Consider the following 24,892-nt stretch of genomic DNA (forward strand, 5'->3'; position numbering starts at 1 on the left):
AAAACCAAAATTCAGGAGATTCAGTTTTAAAAATCAGGAGATATGAAAGATCAAAAAGCTTTGGCTCATTTTTGTATACACCTAAGGCAACTGAGAAGTTTTCCTTTAAGGCACACACACACACACACACACACACACACACACACACACACACACACACACACACACACACACAAAAAAAACGTATAGAAACATTGGAAATACCGAAAATGTTGATTCCGTAACCCTTATTTGTAGTTTCACCCAGCTAATTGCTGTTAGGTTGGGATTGGCATTAGAAAAAAAGTATGATTGCTGTAAAACAGCATCCACCATACTGTTTTGGGACACATGAAAACTGTTAAAATAGGCTTGTCAACTGGTTCTCCGATGTATGCTGAAATCTTAACACAACCACTTCTTTTTTATTTTTCAGGGGCAGCATCTACTTTCTCCTCGTAAGATTTCACATGTTATATCTCTGCATGTTCAAAGTTAGCTAGTATTGCACATTTTCAGGGAAACTATGTCATTACAGAAATTCGTAAAATTCTCATATTTAACTCTAGCTATGTAGCCTATTAGTATTCAGTATTAGCGAGAAACATTGGAACAATCATGACAACATGTACAATACCTTTCTTCTCACAGGTGAAGTAGAAGCTGCTTCTGCAGTAGGAAACTGAATAATGATGATGTACTAACAAACTGAAGCAGTTACCAAATAAAATAGTAGTACACTCTTAAAATGTTTCGAGATAATACACATTAGTGTTCTCACTTATTTAACAATGTTGTTATCCGTTCACATCAAGGTCTATCATTTCCTCCTTAATTAAATTTCCAATACATGATGAGGATGGAGAAAATATGGTAACACACAGGTATAATTATCTTTTCACGAAACACTTCACATTTCTATTGATTTAACGAACTGAATGTTGAAGACTTAGCCTTTCTGAGAAATTCTTTGTTGAAGGTTTGCTGAAAGCAGTCACCCTGCAGTCTTGATTTTACTGTCAACAATCTCTCCAAATTTTCATCACCGGTAGATGATCTAAACTGTGTCCTTGTTTTAGTTGTTTTTGCCATTTCTCTGATAATTGCAACAGTTTTTGTCCTTCCACAGCTGTATTTTTTCGCTATACTGCTGTCCGGGAACATTTTCCGGAACAGGTGACTCGCATGGTCTGCGCAATTAATTGGCAAATTATGTTCTAAAATAAAAGATGTAAATAAACATTCAGCATTTATCACTCCATCACTTTCACTTTTGTCGCTGAATTCCAGTTTTTTATTGTTATTGACGCACTTCAAATTGTCTCGGTGCTTTTTTGTTTCCACATGTTTGGAAACCTCACTTTTTCCACAATGTGATACACAAATATCACATCGGCAAACGGTACAAAAAGCAAACAACGGGCCTTTCCTCGACTTGATAATGCATGGAAACTGTTCCGAAAATTGTTTTAAGAAGACAGAGTTATATTTTTTGGCCATGGTTAAAAACAAAGCCCCGAATCAAAACGCTACGACAATATGCATCAACACACGTCCAAGCAGAACATTGTGCACTACTGAGGTTACTACATGTGCACTACAGGACACGGGTACATCTTCGACAAAATGCGCAGGAAAGAGGAAAAATAACTATCGATATATAAACTGCGCACGACTTCCTGATTTCTATAAACTTCGATACGTATCGATTAAGGTCGACTAATACGCAACGAATTCCAGCAACTGGTGGGGGGGGGGGGGGAAATACTGAAATGGCGAGTTTTCAAAACAAATATCTTAAGTTTGACGATAACTAGTAAAAATCAGGAGAAATACTGGAATAATTGGGAGGCGGGAGAAAAAGTGGAAAATCGGGAGTCTCCCGCCTAAATTGGGAGAGTTGGCAGGTATGTATGTACTATTTTTATTAGTTCTAGCTTGGACAAAGTCTGGACAAAATGAAAGTGTTCCTTTGACACTCATTTACTTCCATGAAACATAATAATGCTAGTTTTTATAGAATTTACACTTTCCAAAATAATTCCTATAAAATTTGTGACTTTTGTCACCATACTGTCACTTCTCCTAGGATCATCACCTATTCCTTGCTTGGGGTTGACCTAATGAGAGCACTTCCTCTTTCCATTCTGGTAGGTATGCCCCTTACAAAACATCTCAGTTTTGTAGGCCACAGATCGTCCTACCTCCACGATAAGTATGTCTGCCTTTTATACTTTGTGAATGCCAGGTACGCCCCCCTTACCCTGTCTGAGTAGGCCTCACGGTTCATTACCCTAATATACATTTCTGTGTATACCATAATTAAGTGTCTTCTGGTAAAGATATAAATCTATTTTAAACTTCTCACTCATTCTTTAATATATCATTCACTCCCTACAGTTCTCCTCTACTTATCAACTTTTATACTTTCAACAGTTATTATGTCTATATATACTACTTAAGTCTCACTATCCTTCAATTCATCAGAGTTTTTATTGCACTGATGTTGCTCATACCTTTTTCTTATTTATCCATTACACATTACTATTTTATAGTTGTTCATTATGTATGGGCACCTCTCCTTAAGTATATTCGATGTAGAACCATCATAACTCCTCAGATATATGCGCATAATTCCTTATGTACACACTTTTTCCCCTATAACACCTGGTGTTCTCACATCATGACAGGATTTGTCTTATATAATTTAATGTTTGTGTAGAAGAGTATATTTGTGTATAAGCGGATGTGTGTTCATGTAGTCTGATTCTTCGGCCTTCTTATCTAAAGACAAGATGCAGGTTATTAGTAACCACAAAAATAAGTATGGACTTCAGTGATAGAAGTTTATGAATATGGAAAGAAGGAAAAGATAGACAGGTCCTCAAGATGAGAAGTAAGAAAGGAAAAAATAGATGTGGTTGCTAGGATCGAAGAAGAGAAAGAAGATAGCATCAAAGACAGGAAACCCTTCGCACCCCTCTTCCCCTGGATCCCTACCTCCCAGGTACTAGAGTGAGACGCCGGAGGAGGTTTGGTGTTAAATCATCTCCTACAGAATGGACATGTCTCACCTTCACCTTCGAGGTCCCCAAAGGAAATCCTAGCAACCCTATGGAAACAACAAATGATGAAGCATCAGGCACACTTGTTTTTGAGGGTTCTTTGAAAGGTGTGACATATGTTTTGTGTTAGTCATGATTTATCTGTTCTTGTAAATCAAGCATTTAGCTGCAATACCCTCTCCTTTCAAAATTTATACAAACCCTGCCATATATATATTACACGTCATGTTGTTGTTGTTGTGGTCTTCAGTCCTGAGACTGGTTTGATGCAGCTCTCCATGCTACTCTATCCTGTGCAATCTTCTTCATCTCCCAGTACCTACTGCAGCCTACATCCTTCTGAATCTGCTTAGTGTATTCATCTCTTGGTCTACCTCTACGATTTTTACCCTCCACACTGCCCTCCAATGCTAAATTTGTGATCCCTTGATGCCTCAAAACATGTCCTACCAACCGATCCCTTCTTCTAGTCAAGTTGTGCCACAAACTCCTCTTCTCCCCAATCCTATTCAATACCTCCTCATTAGTTACGTGATCTACCCACCTTATCTTCAGCATTCTTCTGTAGCACCATATTTCGAAAGCTTCTTTTCTCTTCTTGTCCAAACTATTTATCGTCCATGTTTCACTTCCATACATGGCTACACTCCATACAAATACTTTCAGAAACGACTTCCTTACACTTAAATCTATACCCGATGTTAACAAATTTCTCTTCTTCAGAAACGATTTCCTTGCCATTGCCAGTCTACATTTTATATCCTCTCTACTTCGACCATCATCAGTTATTTTACTCCCCAAATAGCAAAACTCCTTTACTACTTTAAGTGTCTCATTTCCTAATCTAATTCCCTCAGCATCACCCGATTTTCTTTGGCTACATTCCATTATCCTCGTTTTGCTTTTGTTGATGTTCATCTTATATCCTTCTTTCAAGACCCTGTCCATTCCGTTCAACTGCTCTTCCAAGTCCTTTGCTGTCTCTGACAGAATTACAATGTCATCGGCAAACCTCAAAGTTTTTACTTCTTCTCCATGAATTTTAATACCTACTCCGAATTTTTCTTTTGTTTCCTTTACTGCTTGCTCAATATACAGATTGAATAACATCGGGGAGAGGCACAACCCTGTCTCACTCCTTTCACAACCACTGCTTCCCTTTCATGCCCCTCGACTCTTATAACTGCCATCTGGTTTCTGTACAAATTGTAAATAGCCTTTCGCTCCCTGTATTTTACCCCTGCCACCTTCAGAATTTGAAAGAGAGTATTCCAGTTAACATTGTCAAAAGCTTTCTCTAAGTCTACAAATGCTAGAAACGTAGGTTTGCCTTTTCTTAATCTTTCTTCTAAGATAAGTCGTAAGGTTAGTATTGCCTCACGTGTTCCAACATTTCTACGGAATCCAAACTGATCTTCCCCGAGGTCCGCTTCTACCAATTTTTCCATTCGTCTGTAAAGAATTCGCGTTAGTATTTTGCAGCTGTGACTTATTAAACTGATAGTTCAGTAATTTTCACATCTGTCAACACCTGCTTTCTTTGGGATTGGAATTATTATATTCTTCTTGAAGTCTGAGGGTATTTCGCCTGTCTCATACATCTTGCTCACCAGATGGTAGAGTTTTGTCATGACTGGCTCTCCCAAGGCCATCAGTAGTTCTAATGGAATGTTGTCTACTCCCGGGGCCTTGTTTCGACTCATGTCTTTCAGTGCTCTGTCAAACTCTTCACGCAGTATCTTATCTGCCATTTCGTCTTCGTCTACATCCTCTTCCATTTCCATAATATTGTCCTCAAGTACATCGCCCTTGTATAAACCCTCTATATACTCCTTCCACCTTTCTGCCTTCCCTTCTTTGCTTAGAACTGGGTTGCCATCTGAGCTCTTGATATTCGTACAAGTGGTTCTCTTCTCTCCAAAGGTCTCTTTAACTTTCCTGTAGGCAGTATCTATCTTACCCCTAGTGAGACAAGCCTCTATATCCTTACATTTGTCCTCTAGCCATCCCTGCTTAGCCATTTTGCACTTCCTGTCGATCTCATTTTTGAGACGTTTGTATTCCCTTTTGCCTGCTTCATTCACTGCATTTTTATATTTTCTCCTTTCATCAATTAAATTCAATATTTCTTCTGTTACCCAAGGATTTCTATTAGCCCTCGCCTTTTTACCTACTTGATCGGCTGCTGCCTTCACTACTTCATCCCTCAGAGCTACCCATTCTTCTTCTACTGTATTTCTTTCCCCCATTCCTGTCAATTGTTCCCTTATGCTCTCCCTGAAACTCTATACAACCTCTGGTTCTTTCAGTTTATCCAGGTCCAATCTCCTTAAATTCCCACCTTTTTGCAGTTTCTTCAGTTTAAATCTGCAGTTCATAACCAACAGATTGTGGTCAGAATCCACATCTGCCCCTGGAAATGTCTTACAATTTAAAACCTGGTTCCTAAATCTCTGTCTTACCATTATATAATCTATCTGATACCTTTTAGTATCTCCAGGATTCTTCCAGGTATACAACCTTCTTTTATGATTCTTGAACCAAGTGTTAGCTATGATTAAGTTATGCTCTGTGCAAAATTCTACAAGGCGGCTTCCTCTTCCATTTCTTCCCCCCAATCCATATTCACCTACTATGTTTCCTTCTCTCCCTTTTCCTACTGACGAATTCCAGTCACCCATGACTATTAAATTTTCGTCTCCCTGCACCACCTGAATAATTTCTTTTATCTCGTCATACATTTCATCTATTTCTTCATCATCTGCAGAGCTAGTTGGCATATAAACTTGTACTACTGTAGTAGGCATGGGCTTTGTGTCTATCTTGGCCACAATAATGCGTTCACTATGCTGCTTGTTGTAGGTAACCCGCACTCCTATTTTTTTATTCATTATGAAACCTACTCCTGCATTACCCCTATTTGATTTTGTATGTATAACCCTGTATTCACCTGACCAAAAGTCTTGTTCCTCCTGCCACCGAACTTCACTAATTCCCACTATATCTAACTTTAACCTATCCATTTCCCTTTCTAAATTTTCTAACCTACCTGCCCGATTAAGGGATCTGACATTCCACGCTCCGATCCGTAGAACGCCAGTTTTCTTTCTCCTGATAATGACGTCCCCTTGAGTAGTCCCCGCCCGGAGATCCGAATGGGGGACTATTTTACCTCCGGAATATTTTACCCAAGAGGACACCATCATCATTTAATCATACAGTAGAGCTGCATGTCCTCGGGAAAAATTACGGCTGTAGTTTCTCCTTGCTTTCAGCCGTTCCCAGTACCTGCACAGCAAGGCCGTTTTGGTTAATGTTACAAGGCCAGATCAGTCAATCATCCAGACTGTTGCCCCTGCAACTACTGAAAAGGCTGCTGCCCCTCTTCAGGAACCACATGTTTGTCTGGCCTCTCAACAGATACCCCTCCGTTGTGGTTGCACCTACGGTACGGCCATCTGTATCGCTGAGGCACGCAAGCCTCCCCACCGACGGCAAGGTCCATGGTTCATGGGGGGTTACACGTCATAAAAGGTATAAAATACTTTATACAAAATAGAAAAGCCATACAATTTGGTATAACAATTTTCAGTTAGTCACATCGTATTACATTTTCCACAAATATAATGCTCTATTCAATTTATTTCATCTAAAAATCACTTTCGTTTTCGTCAGTTAACAATGTATTTGACTTTCATGCACAACATAATTCACACTTTCAACATACATTTGCAACTTTCTGTAAGTACCTCATACCGTCGAACATTAGAAGCAAAATGAGTTACAGTTAAAAGAAAGTTGGGTTGACTACCATGACTTTCTTAAAATGAATCAGAAAATATGTCTTGCCTCTACCAAGGCTGAGTGAAGAGTCTAGAAGAGTACTTTTTCAACTGTTCTTGTTTTACCTAACAATAGTCAATAAGCACAGAGTGGCATAAAAACTCCATGGTTCTTCCTTACACACGCACTAAAACCTCTATGGATTGCCCGACGGGTACTTGTCAGTTTGCTCGAGCGCCGCGTCTACTTTCTTCCCGCGACTGATTTTAAACCTGCATAGACAAACATGTGACGCACAGTAGGTATGATTCTACCATCCCGCACTCATATCTAGAACATCGTGTGTTTGAGACGGTAGAAGACTGAGTGGTTCTAAAATTTACGCAGAAATTCTCGAATCACTACAGCGACGACCGGTGGTACCCAAAAGAGAGTTAAGCATGAGTCTGTCCACAACTCAAGATCCATTCAGTTACAATATTGGAAAACACAGGATAAATACAGGTAAACAGAGACATAGGCAGCTTTGAATGATGACATAATCAGGTAGCTTGCGGACCAAATCAGTGTATGAAAGCAGACGTGTATACATCTTGTTATATTGTCTATACTAGTAAATGTCTTCCACACTATTTGCTAATTGTCCATACAAGTAACCTACATACATAAAGACCTAGAAGATTCATACACAGATGATAAAAGAAATACATACTGATTTAAGGATACATAATGTATTGGAAAATCAATCTCCCTACTTGAAAAAAAACACACATTTATGTGAAATAACACTGTCTTTAGCAATCTTGGCTAACAATTCACAAATATCAGTTACAACACTGATGTAGTAGACAGATGCTTGAGTACATCACCCAGCACCTATGATCTCGTGTAAGTTGACTGGTCCAGCAGGGTACAGCCATACAGCAGTCTGAGGAATGGATCCACCCACATCTCTCAGTTTCCTCCCTAGAGTTCTCATCACATGCTGCACCAATAGATAACTTCCTGTATAGCATTCACATCAAATCCTCAAACATTGTTTTGTGTACTAAATATGTTGTTCAATACCTTCTTCATATCTCACAAAATATATGCTCTTCATGTTCATTTTTCATAGTCAGTTATATGAGATTTATGTCAGGTGCGATTTAAAAGTGTTCACATATGAAACATTAATAAACAGAGTTAAATGCAGTAAAAACGAAAAATGAACTAAAAAGTTGATACACACAGATATAGATAATATCCCTAACCATTACATTACAAATTATGAACTTTGTCCCACTTCAAAATTGTACAAGGATCTACTCATTTAGACTCATGGAATATATGAGTCAAATTCTAAAGCAAAAATTTATTATAAAACATAATTATGTAGTGTATCATAGATTTTAACTCAGTTAATAGATAAGACAGGACTTTAAAAATCACATCTTCTTACATACTAAATTCATGACAATGGAAAAAGAACAAACAAACAAAAATTAAATACTCGTGGATCATGTCTATATGCTGTCAGTTCAGTGATATTGCGTAATCCAAAAAAACTACTTAGATTTAGGACACACAAGATTGTATGCATTAGGATATGGATTTTCAAGGATTTTGAATGGTCGAATATAAATATTGAAAAATTTCTTTATCTCAGTTGTCAACACTTGAGATTTCTCTTTGGCTTTCACCAACACAAGATCTCCCACTTTAAACTTAGAGAATCTGGCTTTACCATCATGTCTCTGCTTTCTCCTATCCCCCTCTTTTTTCGTCATCTCCCTAACACATTCTTCCCTCTCTCATGGTGACAGAATTGTACATGGTGGATACTCAACATTTTCAGAAATAAGGTTAGCTGGTCTGCAATTAAAAATTATTTCAAATGGTGAAAAACCTATTGAAGAATGTTGTAAGCTGTTCATAAGATCTCAAAATAACTGACATAATCCATCCAACTGATATGATTCTTACTACAATACATACTAAACAGGCTTCCAGTCTCTCTCATATTTCTTTCTGCAGGGTTACTTGAACGACGGTACACCGAGGTTAGAAAATGCCTTATTTTTGCATGATCAACAAAATCTTTCCAAGCTTGTGATGTAAACTGATAACCATTATCAGACAAAATTGTTTTAAGAATACCCATCTGATAAAAATATGTTTTTTCAAACTTAGAGATAATTTGCTTACTGGTAGCTTTCTTAAGAGGAAACAACTTTATGAAATTTGAAAATACATCAGCCACCACAAAAACAGAACAAAATCTATTCTTAGACTTAGGTAAAGGTCCATAAACATCCACAGTCATGAGATCAAGGCTACTATAGGGCAGTATGTTTTGCATTTGGTCTCTACTTGTTTGGTTATGTACCTTCACTCTTTGACATCTGTCACAGCTGGTGATCTTCTTCTTGACTCTCCTTCCTATGTTATAAAAATAGATGTTTTCCTGAATCTTTCATGTGCATTTGGTTGATCCACAATGACCAAAACTCTCATGTGTATAAGTAATTAAAGTATCAATACACTGTTCCGGCCAACATAATTCCAATCCTCTGATTCAGTCTTATATATCCTGAATAAAATACCCTTGTGTACCTCATAATACTGTTGTGTCTTTTCTCCTCCTTTCTTACCCAACATGCTCTTAACCAATTTCGATCATGATTTTGATACCTGCTGATGTCTTCGCAAATTTTCAAAATCTCTTTTTCCTCTTTCACACCTCTGAAGTACATAATTTTAAACTCTTTCTCTCCTTCTCCAAGGCTATTAGATGATTCACTCCCTAAAGGTAGCCTAGACAAAGCATCGGCACTACATTGTCTGTGCCCTTAATGAATCTGATTTCATAATTGAGCTGCTCTAAAAACATTGCCCAACGAGTAATTCTGTTATGGTACAGCTTACACACCTGAGGATAGTATGATGCTTTGTGATTAGTACAGATGATGACTTTGTGACCTAGTCAATAATTTTTAAGTTTGTTTAATGCCCAATGTACAACCAAAAGTTCTTTCTCTGTTAGAGTGTATGTCTTTTCACATTTCTGCAATGCTCTACTAGCAAATGCAAGAGATCTGTGTTCAGTAACACCATCAACTTCAACCTCCTGAAATAAATTAGCACCAAAACCAACATCACTACTGTCATAATACAAAAAGGAAGAGACAAATGTGGTCTGAACAATATCTGACTGACACAATTGTCCTTTGATCTCATCGAAAGCATCCTGACACTCCTGATTCCAATCCCAAATGGTTTAGAGATAGCATCAAGTTTATCTTTATCGGGTGCAATTCCTTTTTCAGATATAACTTGTCCTAAAAGTTTAACTTCTTCCACAACAGATTTAGACTTACCTGTTTTCAAAGTCATGCCTCATGATTCCAATTTTGAAAGCACATCTCTTAAAAAGTCCAAATGTTGTTCCCAAGTCTTTTCAGTGTCCAGAATGTCATCAACATACACAATTAATTTTGAACTCAGTTTACTTCCCAAGACAGAATCCAGAGCTCTTATGAATTCAGCTACAGATACATCTAGCCCAAATGGCACCTCCACACAAAAAATGCTGTATACTTTCTAGAATTAATTTCAAGTGGGATCTGGTGAAATCTGGAGGTCAAGTCCAAACTACTCAAGTATTTTACATAATCAAATTTGTGTAACAGCTCCTCCATGTTCTCGAGATGGTCATTTCTATGATAAGAAATTTTTTAAGATGTCTTGAGTTCAAAACAATTTTCACTCCACCATTTCTCTTACTTACCACAACTAAAGGATTATTGTAAGCACTCCTACTTCTCTTAATTACACCCCATGTTTCCATTTTCTGAATTTCTTTCTCTACAACTTTCGTTTTTGAAAATGGTATGTTATATGGCTTGAGAAAGAAAGGTTGATAATATTTAAGGTAAAGTATGCACTGATAGCCTTTCGCATTTCCTGGTTTTTCACTAAACACATTTCTAAACTCCAATAACAAATTCCTAAGTTGTCCCTTTTGTAGGTCATTAAAAGTGGTAACTTCCCCCAAAAACCGAATCACCAACTCTGTTATTAGACACTTCATGTAAAAGATCACTTTCAGTTGCAAACGCTACATCCACACTGTTTCTGCAGGGTTTTATCAATTTTATTGGTATCGTAGCATTACTTTGGTTACTCATGTTGTCAGGTAAAGACTGAACACATTGAATGGGTTCCATAGCACAACTAACATCACTTATTACTGAAGGAACACAAAGTATATTACTATCAAAATTACACTTCCTGCTTAGGTCTTCTTTCACTTCATTCCACCAATTTGGATACACATTTTGACTAACCTCAGCTAACTTATTCCAGAATGCATATTTATCTATGTTATCATCAATCTGGACCCAAACAAACTTCCAAAAAGTTTTCACCTTTATTCTCTAGGCTTACAGATAACTCACATTTACTGTTTGGATCATTACTCTGCATGACATTAATGAGAAACTGCTTTGACTGGACTGGTATTCCATGACTCTCACTTACATCATCACATACATCACTTACCGTACCTGTATTCACAAATAACTCTGAAACTTCATTATTCTTAAACTCCATAGATACCTGATACTCATCATCATCATACTCTCCCAAAATTACTTCATCAACAGCATCATTAACAACACAAGTCTCATCTCCATCAACACCTCGATTCATATGCAGTAAACTACCAGCCTAAGACATTAACCTCAGTTATTTCACAGCTCTCATTCATATCTATATTAAAAATACTACCTAATTCAGATCCAGTACAGTCATCACTTGTTTTACATACATCAATAACACTATCTTCTGACCAAGAGAAGAAATCATTAGTACACACTACATCAAAATTCTCATTACTCTCATATTATGGTTTGTGATTAACACCTACATAACTATAATCAAACATAGTATCCCAAAACTTTTGATGAAAACATAATGAGAAATCTGATGTTCCTTCTGTTCAACTTCAGCTAGCTATGTCACATTATTAACACTGTTATTATTGTCTAACAGCAAGTGTAAATTAGGGGTCCTATACTAGTTGTGTTTCCACGACCCAAAACTGTGGATCTTCATTGTGGCGGATTACCATTTCCCGAGTAGTAACTTCTATGATTGTTTCTCCTATAAAATTGCCCATGATTATCCCCATTCCTGTTCTGCTGATGCTCAAAGTTTCTGTCTGTATTACCATTTTAACACAGATAGAAATTACCATTATCTCTGTTTCTGTAGTTACTACCATTGTGATCTCTATCATTCCAATTGTTATGGTACATTCTTCTTTCGACTGCCCTATCCAGCCTGTTACATATTGTAAAAATTGTTCAAAACAATCCCACTGCAACCTTTCTGGTAATATCCTTTTTAGTGAGTCAATCAATGTCATTTTGTCAAATGGTTTGTCAAGGTGTGTTAATTTCTTGAGTTGATTCTTACAAAACTCTTTCAGAGTACCATCCCTATTCCTATAATTAGGACCATTCAAAAATTCACTTTTAACTCTCCCCTGTTCAGCTTCCGACCAAAATTTATTTAAAAAACTTTTTTTGAAACTTTGGTATATCTCCCATTGACTTAAATTTAGATTTACCCACGACAGAGCTTCGCCTACATGACATCTTTTAACAAATTTAATTTTGTGACTGTCACTCATGCCTGACACAAAACTGTCTCTACAGTGGTGCATAAAATCCACTAGGTGTAAATTGTCTGATGGTAAACTTTTGATTGGAGTGTTTGACCATGCAATACAATTGTTTGAATACATATTTTTGTGAATACTATTATCCTGAACTGCTGAAATTTTTTTATCTAAATTAGTTTGCATACTGTTTTCAACATTAAAAATTTTTTGATCTAAACTAATAAAGTTCTGTTCCATTTTTCCACAACAGTCTTCTGTTCAACTCTGATGTAATAAACATTCTTCGTCTGTCTTGCAGATGCACTTACCAGCTCATTTTCCAAAACCATAAATTTATTCTCTAAGACATTAGGTTTTTTATTCACACTTTTTAATCCTTCTGACAACCCATTTTTTAGCTCCAAAACCTGATTACTAAGTTGGTCTATTTGGTATTGTACCCTGTCCATTTTCCCATTGTTTTCAGTTTTCAGGTCATTTAATTGAAGTAAATTTTTCGGTTAACTGATCATTAACTGCACTAAATGTTCTATTGTTATCAGTCTTCATTTCCTCTAATTTTGCCAAAATCAACAGCATAATATCAGTTTTAACTGTTTCTTTGCTGCCTACACTTTTACTTGGTTCACACATGTCCTGGGTGGGTCCTACAGCTTTCACTTCATCACCACTACTCTCGTCTCTGTTCATTTTCCTAGCAATCACACGAGTCCACAGAAAAAAGAAAATAAAAAGTTAATTAATTTTGCAAATAGTTTATGTTTTTCTTTTTGACATCCCTTGTCGTAGTTGTAAAGTCCTCTTTCAGTTCATCTGGTCCGTCGTTACTGATAGTATCTCGCCACTGTTGATACGACTTTGTTGGGCAGTTCTCAGGTCTTCCTTCTTCACGTGATGAGGACTTCATTTATATATAAACTGCAAATCTCACAAATCACTGTCCTTACTTCTTCTGCAACAGACAAAACTTCATTATCAGTCAACTGAACCTGGGTGATGCCCATAATTGTAATCTTAACCTCCCACACATCACCTGTAGCTTTCAGTAAAAAGATTAATTGCTTTGTTTCAAATGCTTCGAGAGGAGTAAGATGTACAAATATTTTTGTTACTTATCTTCATTTTCTCATTGTTGGCTGCAATTCATCATGTCTGGGGGTAGATTCTTCAGGCTGAAATTTTTTAACCCTGTGGGTTCCAGTTGACATGATAACTGATGAAGTAATTTCTGTTTCTATGACTTTTTTATTTTATGCCATTCTTCTATACCACACTGACTTTACAGTCTCCACTTTAGAACACAAATTCACATTGTTATTGCCAAACATAAAAACATGACCGATACCATCAGGGCATGCCCACTACTCTCAACTCATCCTGTGGTACTAACAATATTGCAAAGAATTTCCAAAACAAAAGTGTTTACAAACTTTCTTGACAAAAGAAGGATCGTCACCAAGTTATATCATTATTCTATAAATGAGTCCAGAAATAAATTTAATAATTAGCATCAGATTGCATAAATAATAATAGGGATGTTAAGTGTGCTAGATATTTCATAATTTCAAATATTTCTAAAAGAAGAGTAATTTTGACCTTGCATACAGAATTAGTACATATTGACTGAAACAGATTAATTTCTTTTTATGCAATTTAGCCTGAAATATAATATATCATATACAAAATCACATGAAATTAATTTAGTTAAGCAGCTGAGATAATGTTCACCTATACAAGATTCAAAAATATTCCTGGTATCAACTGTTTCTATAAAACAAAGGTAATGTTAGAGGAGGGTGGCCCATTACATGTTCTACATCTTGTTCTTTATGTGTACATATTTGCAAGTCTCTGCTGCTAGAGGGCTCCAAATTGTAGCATGTAACCTGGCACTGTGTAACGTAACTACGTCGCTGCATGAAAATCAGCATGCTGTAATAAAGTTTTGATTTTGAAGAGTTCATCTACGCATGGAGCACCCTCATCTTTAGCATGACAATTCCAGACCACACATGAGTGCTGCAACATACACAGTAACCTGACCCCTTAGGTTCACTATCGTCAGTCATCCTTCATACAGTCCCAACTTGGCTCCACCAATTTTCATCTTTTTACAAAATTTAAAGAGCCCCTTCAAGGGCTTCACTTTGATAGTGATGAAGCGGTGCAAGCAGAGGTGAGGTTGTGGCTCTGTCGACAAAGTCAAACATTCTATGGTGACACTGTCAACAAAATGGTCTCTCATTGGGAGAAATATTTTCATTGCCAGGGTTACTATGTTAATAAATAAGTACGTAGATATGAAGAATAAAAATGTAGAATGTTAATAATGTTTGTTTTATTTAAAAAGCTTTAAGAGTTTTTATAAAAAAATCCAGAAGCAATACTTTTCACCATGCCCTTGGATAAAAATGTCTATAAAAGTTTACTTTTAATTTAATTAAGTTTCTGTTATTCATTTTAGGTCTCTTTGTAGCTGATCCTTTTTCATTCTAAAGTTAGGTGGTATCTCATATGTTAAGGTCTAATCAGTGCTTTCCACATGATAAAATAAGATGTTTCATTATTTAACTTTTTGTTACAATTTTTTAGTTCCTCAATTTTATTTTACATCTCCTTTTTAGTTTTTTATTTCCATTGTTTAAATTTTCAAACAGTCATACTACTTTGACATCCATTTATGCTTAACAGTTTTTATACTTTTATTTACTGAGCCAAGTTGATTATTGTTAGCACTATTACTGTTAGCATGATAAGTTCCTAATCCAGCTATTCTGTTCTCCACAATGTAATAATGTAGTTTATCCACACATTACTTAAATTATCATATACCAACAATGATTACAGTGTATCAAACAATGTTTTCTTGTGATGCCATTTTGAAAATGAATCATTGTATTTTTTAATCTGGCGTGACATGAATAGTAGAAGTCTAAGGTGTCATCTTGTTCCCCTCTTTTGCATTTTAAAAGCATGTTAAAAATATCCTAATTGTTGACTTTGCCAGTTCTGCCCAGAAGTCCATAGCATTAGGGCATTTGTGCATTTCTTTTATACAGGTGTGCCATAAACTATTAAACTCATATTCTAATTATCTGTTCAGAGATTTCCTGACACTCTGCTTATTATTCCTCTTTCTCTTTTGATTTGCTTCATATAGATCATGTGACAGCAATGGTCAGAGAAGGCATAAGTAGCTATTTCCAAATTAACTGCATTTGTTTTTGATGACACCTGATACATAATTTCTAACCAGCGTGATACCTTCATAATGTAGATGTAAGTCGATACTGAAGCATTTGTTGGTTTCCATGTGTCATGGAAATGAAGGCTTTCATTGAGTGTCTTCAGTTCTGTTGAAGTTAGCATGTTGGTCAGTAACATTTAACACATGGTTGAAATCACCACCTAAAGTAATTTTTTGTGGGTTTTTACACAATAGTTTAGCTCTCTATGCCCACAAGAACCATATATATTCAGTATAAGTGTCAAAAGAAATCCGACCATTTCATGGTCTGAATCCGCCTGTTCTAACTCAGGAAATGAAATTCCTTCTCTCACTAGAATACCTGACCTTCCTCTACATAAACTTCTTGTAGATGAGCTTAATGCAAGTCAAGAAATAAGGAAAATCATCAAGGAATCCTATTTTAAATTTCCTTTTTAGTTTGTTTACCTCTATTGTTGTAAATTTATAGATTGGCTACATTAAATTGTAGTGTATTTTGGGATAAAAAATATTAAAAACCTCCCAATGAGTATAGAAGTTCATCTGCCCCCATTTATGAATGCCGCTAATCTCATATCCTCATATTCCTATGTGTGCAGAACTTCGAGTGATATACCTAGTTTATCTTTGTTTTCAACCTTATGATTCTTGTCGGTGACACTCAGAATCTCAGTAGTCTTCCTCACTGTTTTTCCCTGTTCTTGTGATGAAGCTACATATTTTAGTCTGTGTCTTTCTCTGTAAATGACTGGTGAGGCTAGCCATTTTACTTGTATCACATTGATGTTTTCTTTGTTGCTAGCCACAGAGAACTTCTCCATTTCACAGTCCTCAGACTGAATTACATGCTTATCTCTGTTCATTCCAATTTCATTGTATCTTATTTGCTTGTTAATAATTTGTTCCTCACTTGTGGTTTCTATCATTTCCTTCTTCTTTTCCATACTTACTGATGTGCTACTTGTTTCATGATCAAGGGTATATTTCCATTTCATAAAATCCTTGCTGAACTGCTGTAGTTTATTCTATTCTGCAAACTTTCTTTTTTATTTCTGTCTATTCATTTGCATTTCCTTGATTCTGTTACCCCATACTATGAGTATGCATGTTAATTATTGGTATAGCTGTCTCAGATAGCTTGCTATTTCTACTTCATTTGTTTTTATAACATTATTTGTTTCTTCTACTCTCTCTACTTGATTTGTCAGTGGTAAAGTGCCTGCCAGGAAACCGAGAATGGATGGGATGGGATTCATTTAGACCATGGAAATTTCTAAGTTCCCTTTAATCCAACCTCCCCCTTTGAACGACATTGGGAGTCACCAAGAACGACACATGGTTCAGATTCCACATAAACTGTAGGCCCCTTCCCATGGCTGGATAACTTGGGTATGTTAGGTAATCAAACATAGTTTTACCAGTATAGATACTCACCTAACTGACATTAATACTTCTTTCAGGACAGGGGGTGCTCCCATCAAAACTGAAACTCTCTATAATAAAGACACTTCACTAAAAGGATAGTACAGCTGACATAAATAATTATATGCCAGTGTCATTATTGTCAGGTTTCTCTAAAGTAATTGAAAGAGTAATGTATGAAAGAGTAGCTGACTTTGTGAATAAAAATAAAATACTGACTAATGCCCAAAATGGGTTTAGAAAGAACAGATCCACAGAAATGGCAGTCTTCCAATTCATGAAAATGGTTCTAAATGCCTTGGACAAGAAAGAATTAAGCTGTGGAATATTCTTAGATTTATCTAAAGCATTTGATTTAATCAGCCATGACTTATTGCTTATGAAACTAGAATGTTATGCGGTCCAGGGACTTGCCTTCAAATGGTTCAAGTCTTATCTCTCTGATAGACAACAGAAAGTACAAGTATGTCATGAAGGCAAAGAGTATCTTTCACATTTCAAAAAAACTAGCTATGGAGTGCCCCAGGGTTCCGTGTTAGGCCCTTTGTTGTTCTTGGTGTACATAAACGATTTGCCAAACCATCTGACAGTTGCAGAAACAGTGATGTTCGCTGATGACACTAGCATTTCTATAAAAGGATACAATGAGGATGGTCTACAGCAGACCATCTTTAGGACAATAAATGAGACAGGAAAATGGTTCAGTGATAATGCTTTGATCATAAATAAGGATAAAACGGTACTGATGAATTTCAGTAATATTAAAGGTAAAGTAGGAAGAAGAGTAAAAGCTGAGTTAGGGAACTATGTTATTGAACGAGCTCCATACACAAAATTCCTTGGTATATGAGTGGATGAGCACTTGAGATGGGAAAAGCATCTAGAAGTTTTGAGTAAAAAATTAAGTAAATGCTGCTATGTGCTACGAATGCATTGGGAATGCTGCAACACTGAATCATTATTGTGCTTACATGAACAATTTGCTTAGATGTGGTGTGATCTTCTGGGGAAAAACAGCTACGGCAAAACAAGTTTTCAAACTTCAAAAAAGGGCTATTAGAATAATGAAAGGGGTTCCCGGCAGAGTGTCATGCAGGGGAATATTTAAAGAATTTAAAATAAAGACTCTTCCTAGCTTATACATCTATGAAGGTGTATGCTTTCTGAAACTCACCAGGAATTTTCAGCATTAAATAATCAGGTTCATAACCATGAAACAAGGAACAGGGATGATTTTCACAGACACACCCACAAAGGAGCACTTTACCAAAAAAGTGTAAACTATCAGCCCAATATACTTTTTAGTGCATTGCCTTCTACAATAAAGATAATTAAAGAATTCCATAAATTCAAGGTAGATCTTAAACAAATTTTACTAACACATACTTTTTATAGCATTGAAGAATATCTGAATATGGAAAAGTAATATTATTTATATATACTGATGTAAAATATTTGTATTTATTATCCAAGTGTTTGAAACAAATTAAAGATAAGAAACTATATTGTAATTGACTACATCCATACTATGTATATTGTTAACAGATGAATAAAGAGATTGAATTGAATTGAATTGAATATGCAAGTCACCAAAGTGGCATCCAGTTGAAAGACTTGCACTCAGCCACTGACACACATACAATTATTATTATTGCAGGGCTATTACAAATGATTGAAGCGATTTCATAAATTCACTGTAGCTCTATTCATTGACATATGGTCACGACACACTACAGATACGTAGAAAAACTCATAAAGTTGTGTTCGGCTGAAGCCGCACTTCAGGTTTCTGCCACCAGAGTGCTCGAGAGCGCAGTGAGACAAAATGGCGACAGGAGCCGAGAAAGCGTATGTCGTGCTTGAAATGCACTCACATCAGTCAGTCATAACAGTGCAACGACACTTCAGGACGAAGTTCAACAAAGATCCACCAACTGCTAACTCCATTCGGCGATGGTATGCGCAGTTTAAAGCTTCTGGATGCCTCTGTAAGGGGAAATCAATGGGTCGGCCTGCAGTGAGTGAAGAAACGGTTGAACGCGTGCGGGCAAGTTTCACGTTTAGCCTGCGGAAGTCGATGAATAAAGCAAGCACGGAGCTAAACGTACCACAGCCGATGGTTTGGAAAATCTTACGGAAAAGGCTAAAGCAGAAGCCTTACCGTTTACAATTGCTACAAGCCCTGACACCCGATGACAAAGTCAAACGCTTTGAATTTTCGGGGCGGTTGCAACAGCTCATGGAAGAGGATGCGTTCAGTGCGAAACTTGTTTTCACTGATGAAGCAACATTTTTTCTTAATGGTGAAGTGAACAGACACAATGTGCGAATCTGGGCGGTAGAGAATCCTAATGCATTCGTGCAGAAAATTCTCAATTCACCAAAAGTTAACGTGTTTTGTGGAATCTCACGGTTTAAAGTTTACAGCCCCTTTTTCTTCTGCAAAAAAAACGTTACAGGACACGTGTATCTGGACATGCTGGAAAATTGGCTCATGCCACAACTGGAGACCGACAGCGCCGACTTCATCTTTCAACAGGATGGTGCTCCACCGCACTTCATGATGTTCGGCATTTCTTAAACAGGAGATTGGGAAACCGATGGATCATTCGTGGTGGAGATCATGATCAGCAATTCATGTCATAGCCTCCATGCTCTCCCGACTTAACCCCATGTGATTTCTTTCTGTGGGGTTATGTGAAAGATTCAGTGTTTAAACCTCCTCTACCAAGAAACGTGCCAGAACTGCGAGCTCGCATCAACGATGCTTTCGAACTCATTGATGGGGACATGCTACGCCGAGTGTGGGAGGAGCTTGATTATCGGGTTGATGTCTGCCGAATCACTAAAGGGGCACATATCGAACATTTGTGAATGCCTAAAAAAACTTTTTGAGTTTTTGTATGTGTGTGAAAAGCATTGTGAAAATATCTCAAATAATAAAGTTATTGTAGAGCTGTGAAATCGCTTCAATCATTTGTAATAACCCTGTATTTCTTTCTTTTCTCAGACGTTATGTCTGGTCAAAAATGGAAAGTGACGTGGACCTTGATCAAGCGTGACTTCCTTTTAACTGTACGGTATATGTTATATTGCATTTAGGAACTTTCGGGTAATTGAACATGTATCAATAATTACGGATTTCTGTAGTTGTGTATATAAGTTTGGATGTGGCTGTATTGCATTGATGTACTGGTGGATATTGTGTGGTATGACTCCTGTAGTTGATAGTATAATTGGTATAATGTCAACTTTATCCTGATGCCACATGTCCTTCACTTCCTCAGCCAGTTGGATGTATTTTTCAATTTTTTCTCCTGTTTTCTTTTGTATATTTGTTGTATTGGGTATGGATATTTCGATTAGTTGTGTTAATTTCTTCTTTTTATTGGTGAGTATGATGTCAGGTTTGTTATGTGGTGTTGTTTTATCTGTTATAATGGTTCTGTTCCAGTATAATTTGTATTCATCATTCTCCAGTACATTTTGTGGTGCATACTTGTATGTGGGAACGTGTTGTTTTATAAGTTTATGTTGTAAGGCAAGCTGTTGATGTATTATTTTTGCTACATTGTCATGTCTTCTGGGGTATTCTGTATTTGCTAGTATTGTACATCCGCTTGTGATGTTATCTACTGTTTCTATTTGTAGTTTGCAAAGTCTGCATTTATCTGTTGTGGTATTGGGATCTTTAATAATATGCTTGCTGTAGTATCTGGTGTTTATTGTTTGATCCTGTATTGCAATCATGAATCCTTCTGTCTCACTGTATATATTGCCTTTTCTTAGCCATGTGTTGGATGCGTCTTGATTGGTGTGTGGCTGTGTTAGATGATACGGGTGCTTGCCATGTAGTGTTTTCTTTTTCCAATTTACTTTCTTCGTATCTGTTGATGTTATGTGATCTAAAGGGTTGTAGAGGTGGTTATGAAATTGTAGTGGTGTAGCCGATGTATTTATATGAGTGATTGCTTTGTGTATTTTGCTAGTTTCTGCTCGTTCTACAAAGAATTTTCTTAAATTGTCTACCTGTCCATAATGTAGGTTTTTTATGTCGATAAATCCCCTTCCTCCTTCCTTTCTGCTTAATGTGAATCTTTCTGTTGCTGAATGTATGTGATGTATTCTATATTTGTGGCATTGTGATCGTGTAAGTGTATTGAGTGCTTCTAGGTCTGTGTTACTCCATTTCACTACTCCAAATGAGTAGGTCAATATTGGTATAGCATGAGTATTTATAGCTTTTGTCTTGTTTCTTGCTGTCAATTCTGTTTTCAGTATTTTTGTTAGTCTTTGTATATAATTTTTTTTAGTTCTTCTTTAATATTTGTATTATCTATTCCTATTTTTTGTCTGTATCCTAGATATTTATAGGCATATGTTTTTTCCATCGCTTCTATGCAGTCGCTGTGGTTATCCAATATGTAATCTTCTTGTTTAGTGTGTTTTCACTTGACTATGCTATTTTTCTTACATTTGTCTGTTCCAAAAGCCATATTTATATCATTGCTGAATACTTCTGTTCTCTTTAGTAATTGGTTGAGTTGTTGATTTGTTGCTGCCAGTAGTTTTAGATCATCCATGTATAGCAAATGTGTGATTTTGTGTGGGTATGTTCCAGTAATATTGTATCCATAATTTGTATTATTATTATTATTATTATTATTATTATTATTGTGTCCATTACAACTACTGACAGCCTCAGGAGAGCCAATCCTGACAAATCTCTAACATCTGGTGAGCAAGATGTATGAGACAAGCGAAATACCCTCAGACTTCAAGAAGAATATAATCATTCCAATCCCAAAGAAAGCAGGTGCTGACAGATGTGAAAATTACCAAACAATCAGTTTAATAAGTCACAGGTGCAAAATACTAACACGAATTCTTTACAGACGAATGGGAAAACTAATAGAAGCCGACCTCGTTGAAGATCAGTTTGGATTCTGTAGAAATATTGGAACACATGAGGCAATACTGACCCTACAACTTATCTTAGAAGCTAGGTTAAGGAAAGGCAAACCTACGTTTCTAGCATTTGTAGACATAGAAAAAGCCTTTGACAATGTTGACTGGAATACTGAAAGAAATTCTGAAGGTGGCAGGGGTAAAATACAGGGAGCAAAATGCTATTTACAATTTGTACAGAAACCAGATGGCAGTTATAAGAGTCGAGGGGCATGAAAGGGAAGCAGTGGCTGGGAAGGGAGTGAGACAGGGTAGTAGCCTATCCCCGATGTTATTCAGTCTGTATATTGAACAAGCAGTGAAGGAAACAAAAGAAAAATTCAGAGTAGGTATTAAAATCCATGGAGAAGAAACAAAAACTTCGAGGTTCGCTGATGACATTGTAATTCTGTCAGAGACAGCAAAGGACTTGGAAGAGCAGTTGAACGGAATGGATAGTGTCTTGAAAGGAGGATATAAGATGAACATCAACAAAAGCAAAATGAGGATAATGGAATGTAGTCAAAGAAAATCGGGTGATGCTGAGGGAATCAGATTAGGAAATGAGACACTTAAAGTAGTAAAGGAGTTTTGCTATTTGGGGAGCAAAATAACTGATGATGGTCGAAGTAGAGAGGATATCAAATGTAGACTGGCAATGGCAAGGAAAGCGTTTCTGAAGAAGAGAAATTTGTTAACATCGAGTATAGATCTAAGTGTCAGGAAGTCATTTCTGAAAGTATTTGTATTGAGTGTAGCCATGTATGGTAGTGAAACATGGATGATAACTAGTTTGGACAAGAAGACAATAGAAGCTTTCGAAATGTGGTGCTACAGAAGAATGCTGAAGATTAGATGGGTAGATCATATAACTAATGAGGAGGTATTGAATAGGATTTGGGAGAAGAGAAGTTTGTGGCACAACTTGACTAGAAGAAGGGATCGTTTGGTGGGACATGTTCTGAGGCATCAAGGGATCACCAATTTAGTATTGGAGGGCAGCGTGGAGGGTAAAAATCGTAGAGGGAGACCAAGAGATGAATACACTAAACAGATTCATAAGGATGTAGGGTGCAATAGGTACTGGGAGATGAAGAAGCTTGCACAGGATAGAGTAGCATGGAGAGCTGCATCAAACCAGTCTCAGGACTGAAGACCACAACAGTAACAATTATTATTGTTATTATTATTGTCATTCAATTGATTGTTTTTAATGGATTGCAATGCACTGACTTCATTTCGATTTGACAAAATAGTTGGGTACCTGTTTATCCACTAATATTCTATGTCACTAGGAAGTTGTATAGACCTATGATCCCAATAATCCCACAAACGCTCCAACAGAATTGAAAACATAACAAGTAGAAGTGCGATTTTCATATGTTACATATGCTCGATGGCCACAGTCAGCAAATAAGATGTGATATGCTTCTGCAAATTCACTCTAGCGAGTTTATTATACATATATTTATCTGACCATATATCCACCTAACCTCGTAGACAGTGCCCTAAATCTTCAGACTGTTTCATATTTCATCAGGTGGAACTTGAAAGGGCAGATCATGAATTCTGATAGATCATAAAGCTAAACTGACTTAAGTAATTGCAACAATGCTTACCAAACCATAATCATGTTTAAATATACAATCATCATCAGTATTTTGTTCTATTCTTTCATAAACATAGTCATATTCTTTCATAAACTTGTGTCAATTGTGTTTTCTGTTATATGCTTATGTGTTCCATGTGTCGATCTACTATAGGTTAGTGATTGTCTTTCCTTAATTTTATTACTTACCCACTGATATAAAATTGTGGCAGATAGCAAAGTAAAATTTGAAAACAAACTGAGAAAGTTTCACTTCACAGCTCCATCTGTTCCATAAGAGAATTTTTATTACTCTATCACATAAACGGTGGTGGATAGCAATTACCAACTCATATCTCTATATTTTTTTCTCATTGTAATAAAGAAAAACTTGGAAATGTTGAGAATGCAACCGTATGTACAAATTAATTTGCAACGTGAATGTAAAATGGCTCATTCCTTATCATTATGATCCATCATGCAAAGTGATCCATGGAAGATGTAAACAACTAACTAAACTTTAATTTTGATGTATCTGACAAACCTGCCTTTTTGTAACGTTGTCAACTTGAACACCTAAAAGCTCCTCGTCAACTTAGAATTATGAAGCTACATAACAAGGGTAAGTGACAAGTGTGCACACTGTAAACATAACTGATCCTTCACAATGGCCCAGTGTGTTACTGCACACCAAGAACGGACTCTGAAACCACTGAGCCATTGAGAGACATTTTATGTATACATGTTCCAATAAACTGTAACTGGTGGATATTGGTAATTTCACCACGTTCTCTTACAATATAATTTCTAATTAAAGTTGTGGTAACTAATGGAAAAAGATAATTTATATAATGAAACAAGTTACTGTTGTGTAACATCTTAAGATTATACTCTGAGTTTGTGTCGTATAATGTATATAACTATCAAAACCATGCTTTTTCACTATAAATTTTTAATTTATAGATTGGTCCTATCAGAACAATAAAAACAAAAGATGGAAGAAGCATTATATGCCGGGATATAACAATAATGGATCAAACCAGTTCTGGACTGCCAGTGCAATTATGGAATGCTGCAACTGCACATCGTGCAGATTCTTGGGAGCCTCGCAACACAGGTAGGTGCCTGTTCTTCTGTGTAGAGAACTTGTTTTAACATATCAACTTTGGATTGTAAATAACAATACATGTGAAGTCAAATGAAACCTATTA

At 36.5% G+C, this 24,892-nt stretch overlaps 1 protein-coding gene across 1 annotated transcript in view; it reads left to right on the forward strand.

Moving 5' to 3' along the window:
- Positions 1-24,892, forward strand: part of LOC126251950 (meiosis-specific with OB domain-containing protein) — a 282,267-nt gene that overhangs the window by 93,017 nt on the left and 164,358 nt on the right. Inside the window, exon 6 of the mRNA XM_049952714.1 lies at positions 24,645-24,798. Coding sequence (XP_049808671.1) covers positions 24,645-24,798 — 154 coding nt within the window. The remainder of the gene's footprint in view (positions 1-24,644; positions 24,799-24,892) is intronic.

The sequence above is a fragment of the Schistocerca nitens genome, chromosome 4 (genome assembly GCF_023898315.1).
Source record: "Schistocerca nitens isolate TAMUIC-IGC-003100 chromosome 4, iqSchNite1.1, whole genome shotgun sequence".
Lineage (NCBI taxonomy): Eukaryota > Metazoa > Arthropoda > Insecta > Orthoptera > Acrididae > Schistocerca > Schistocerca nitens.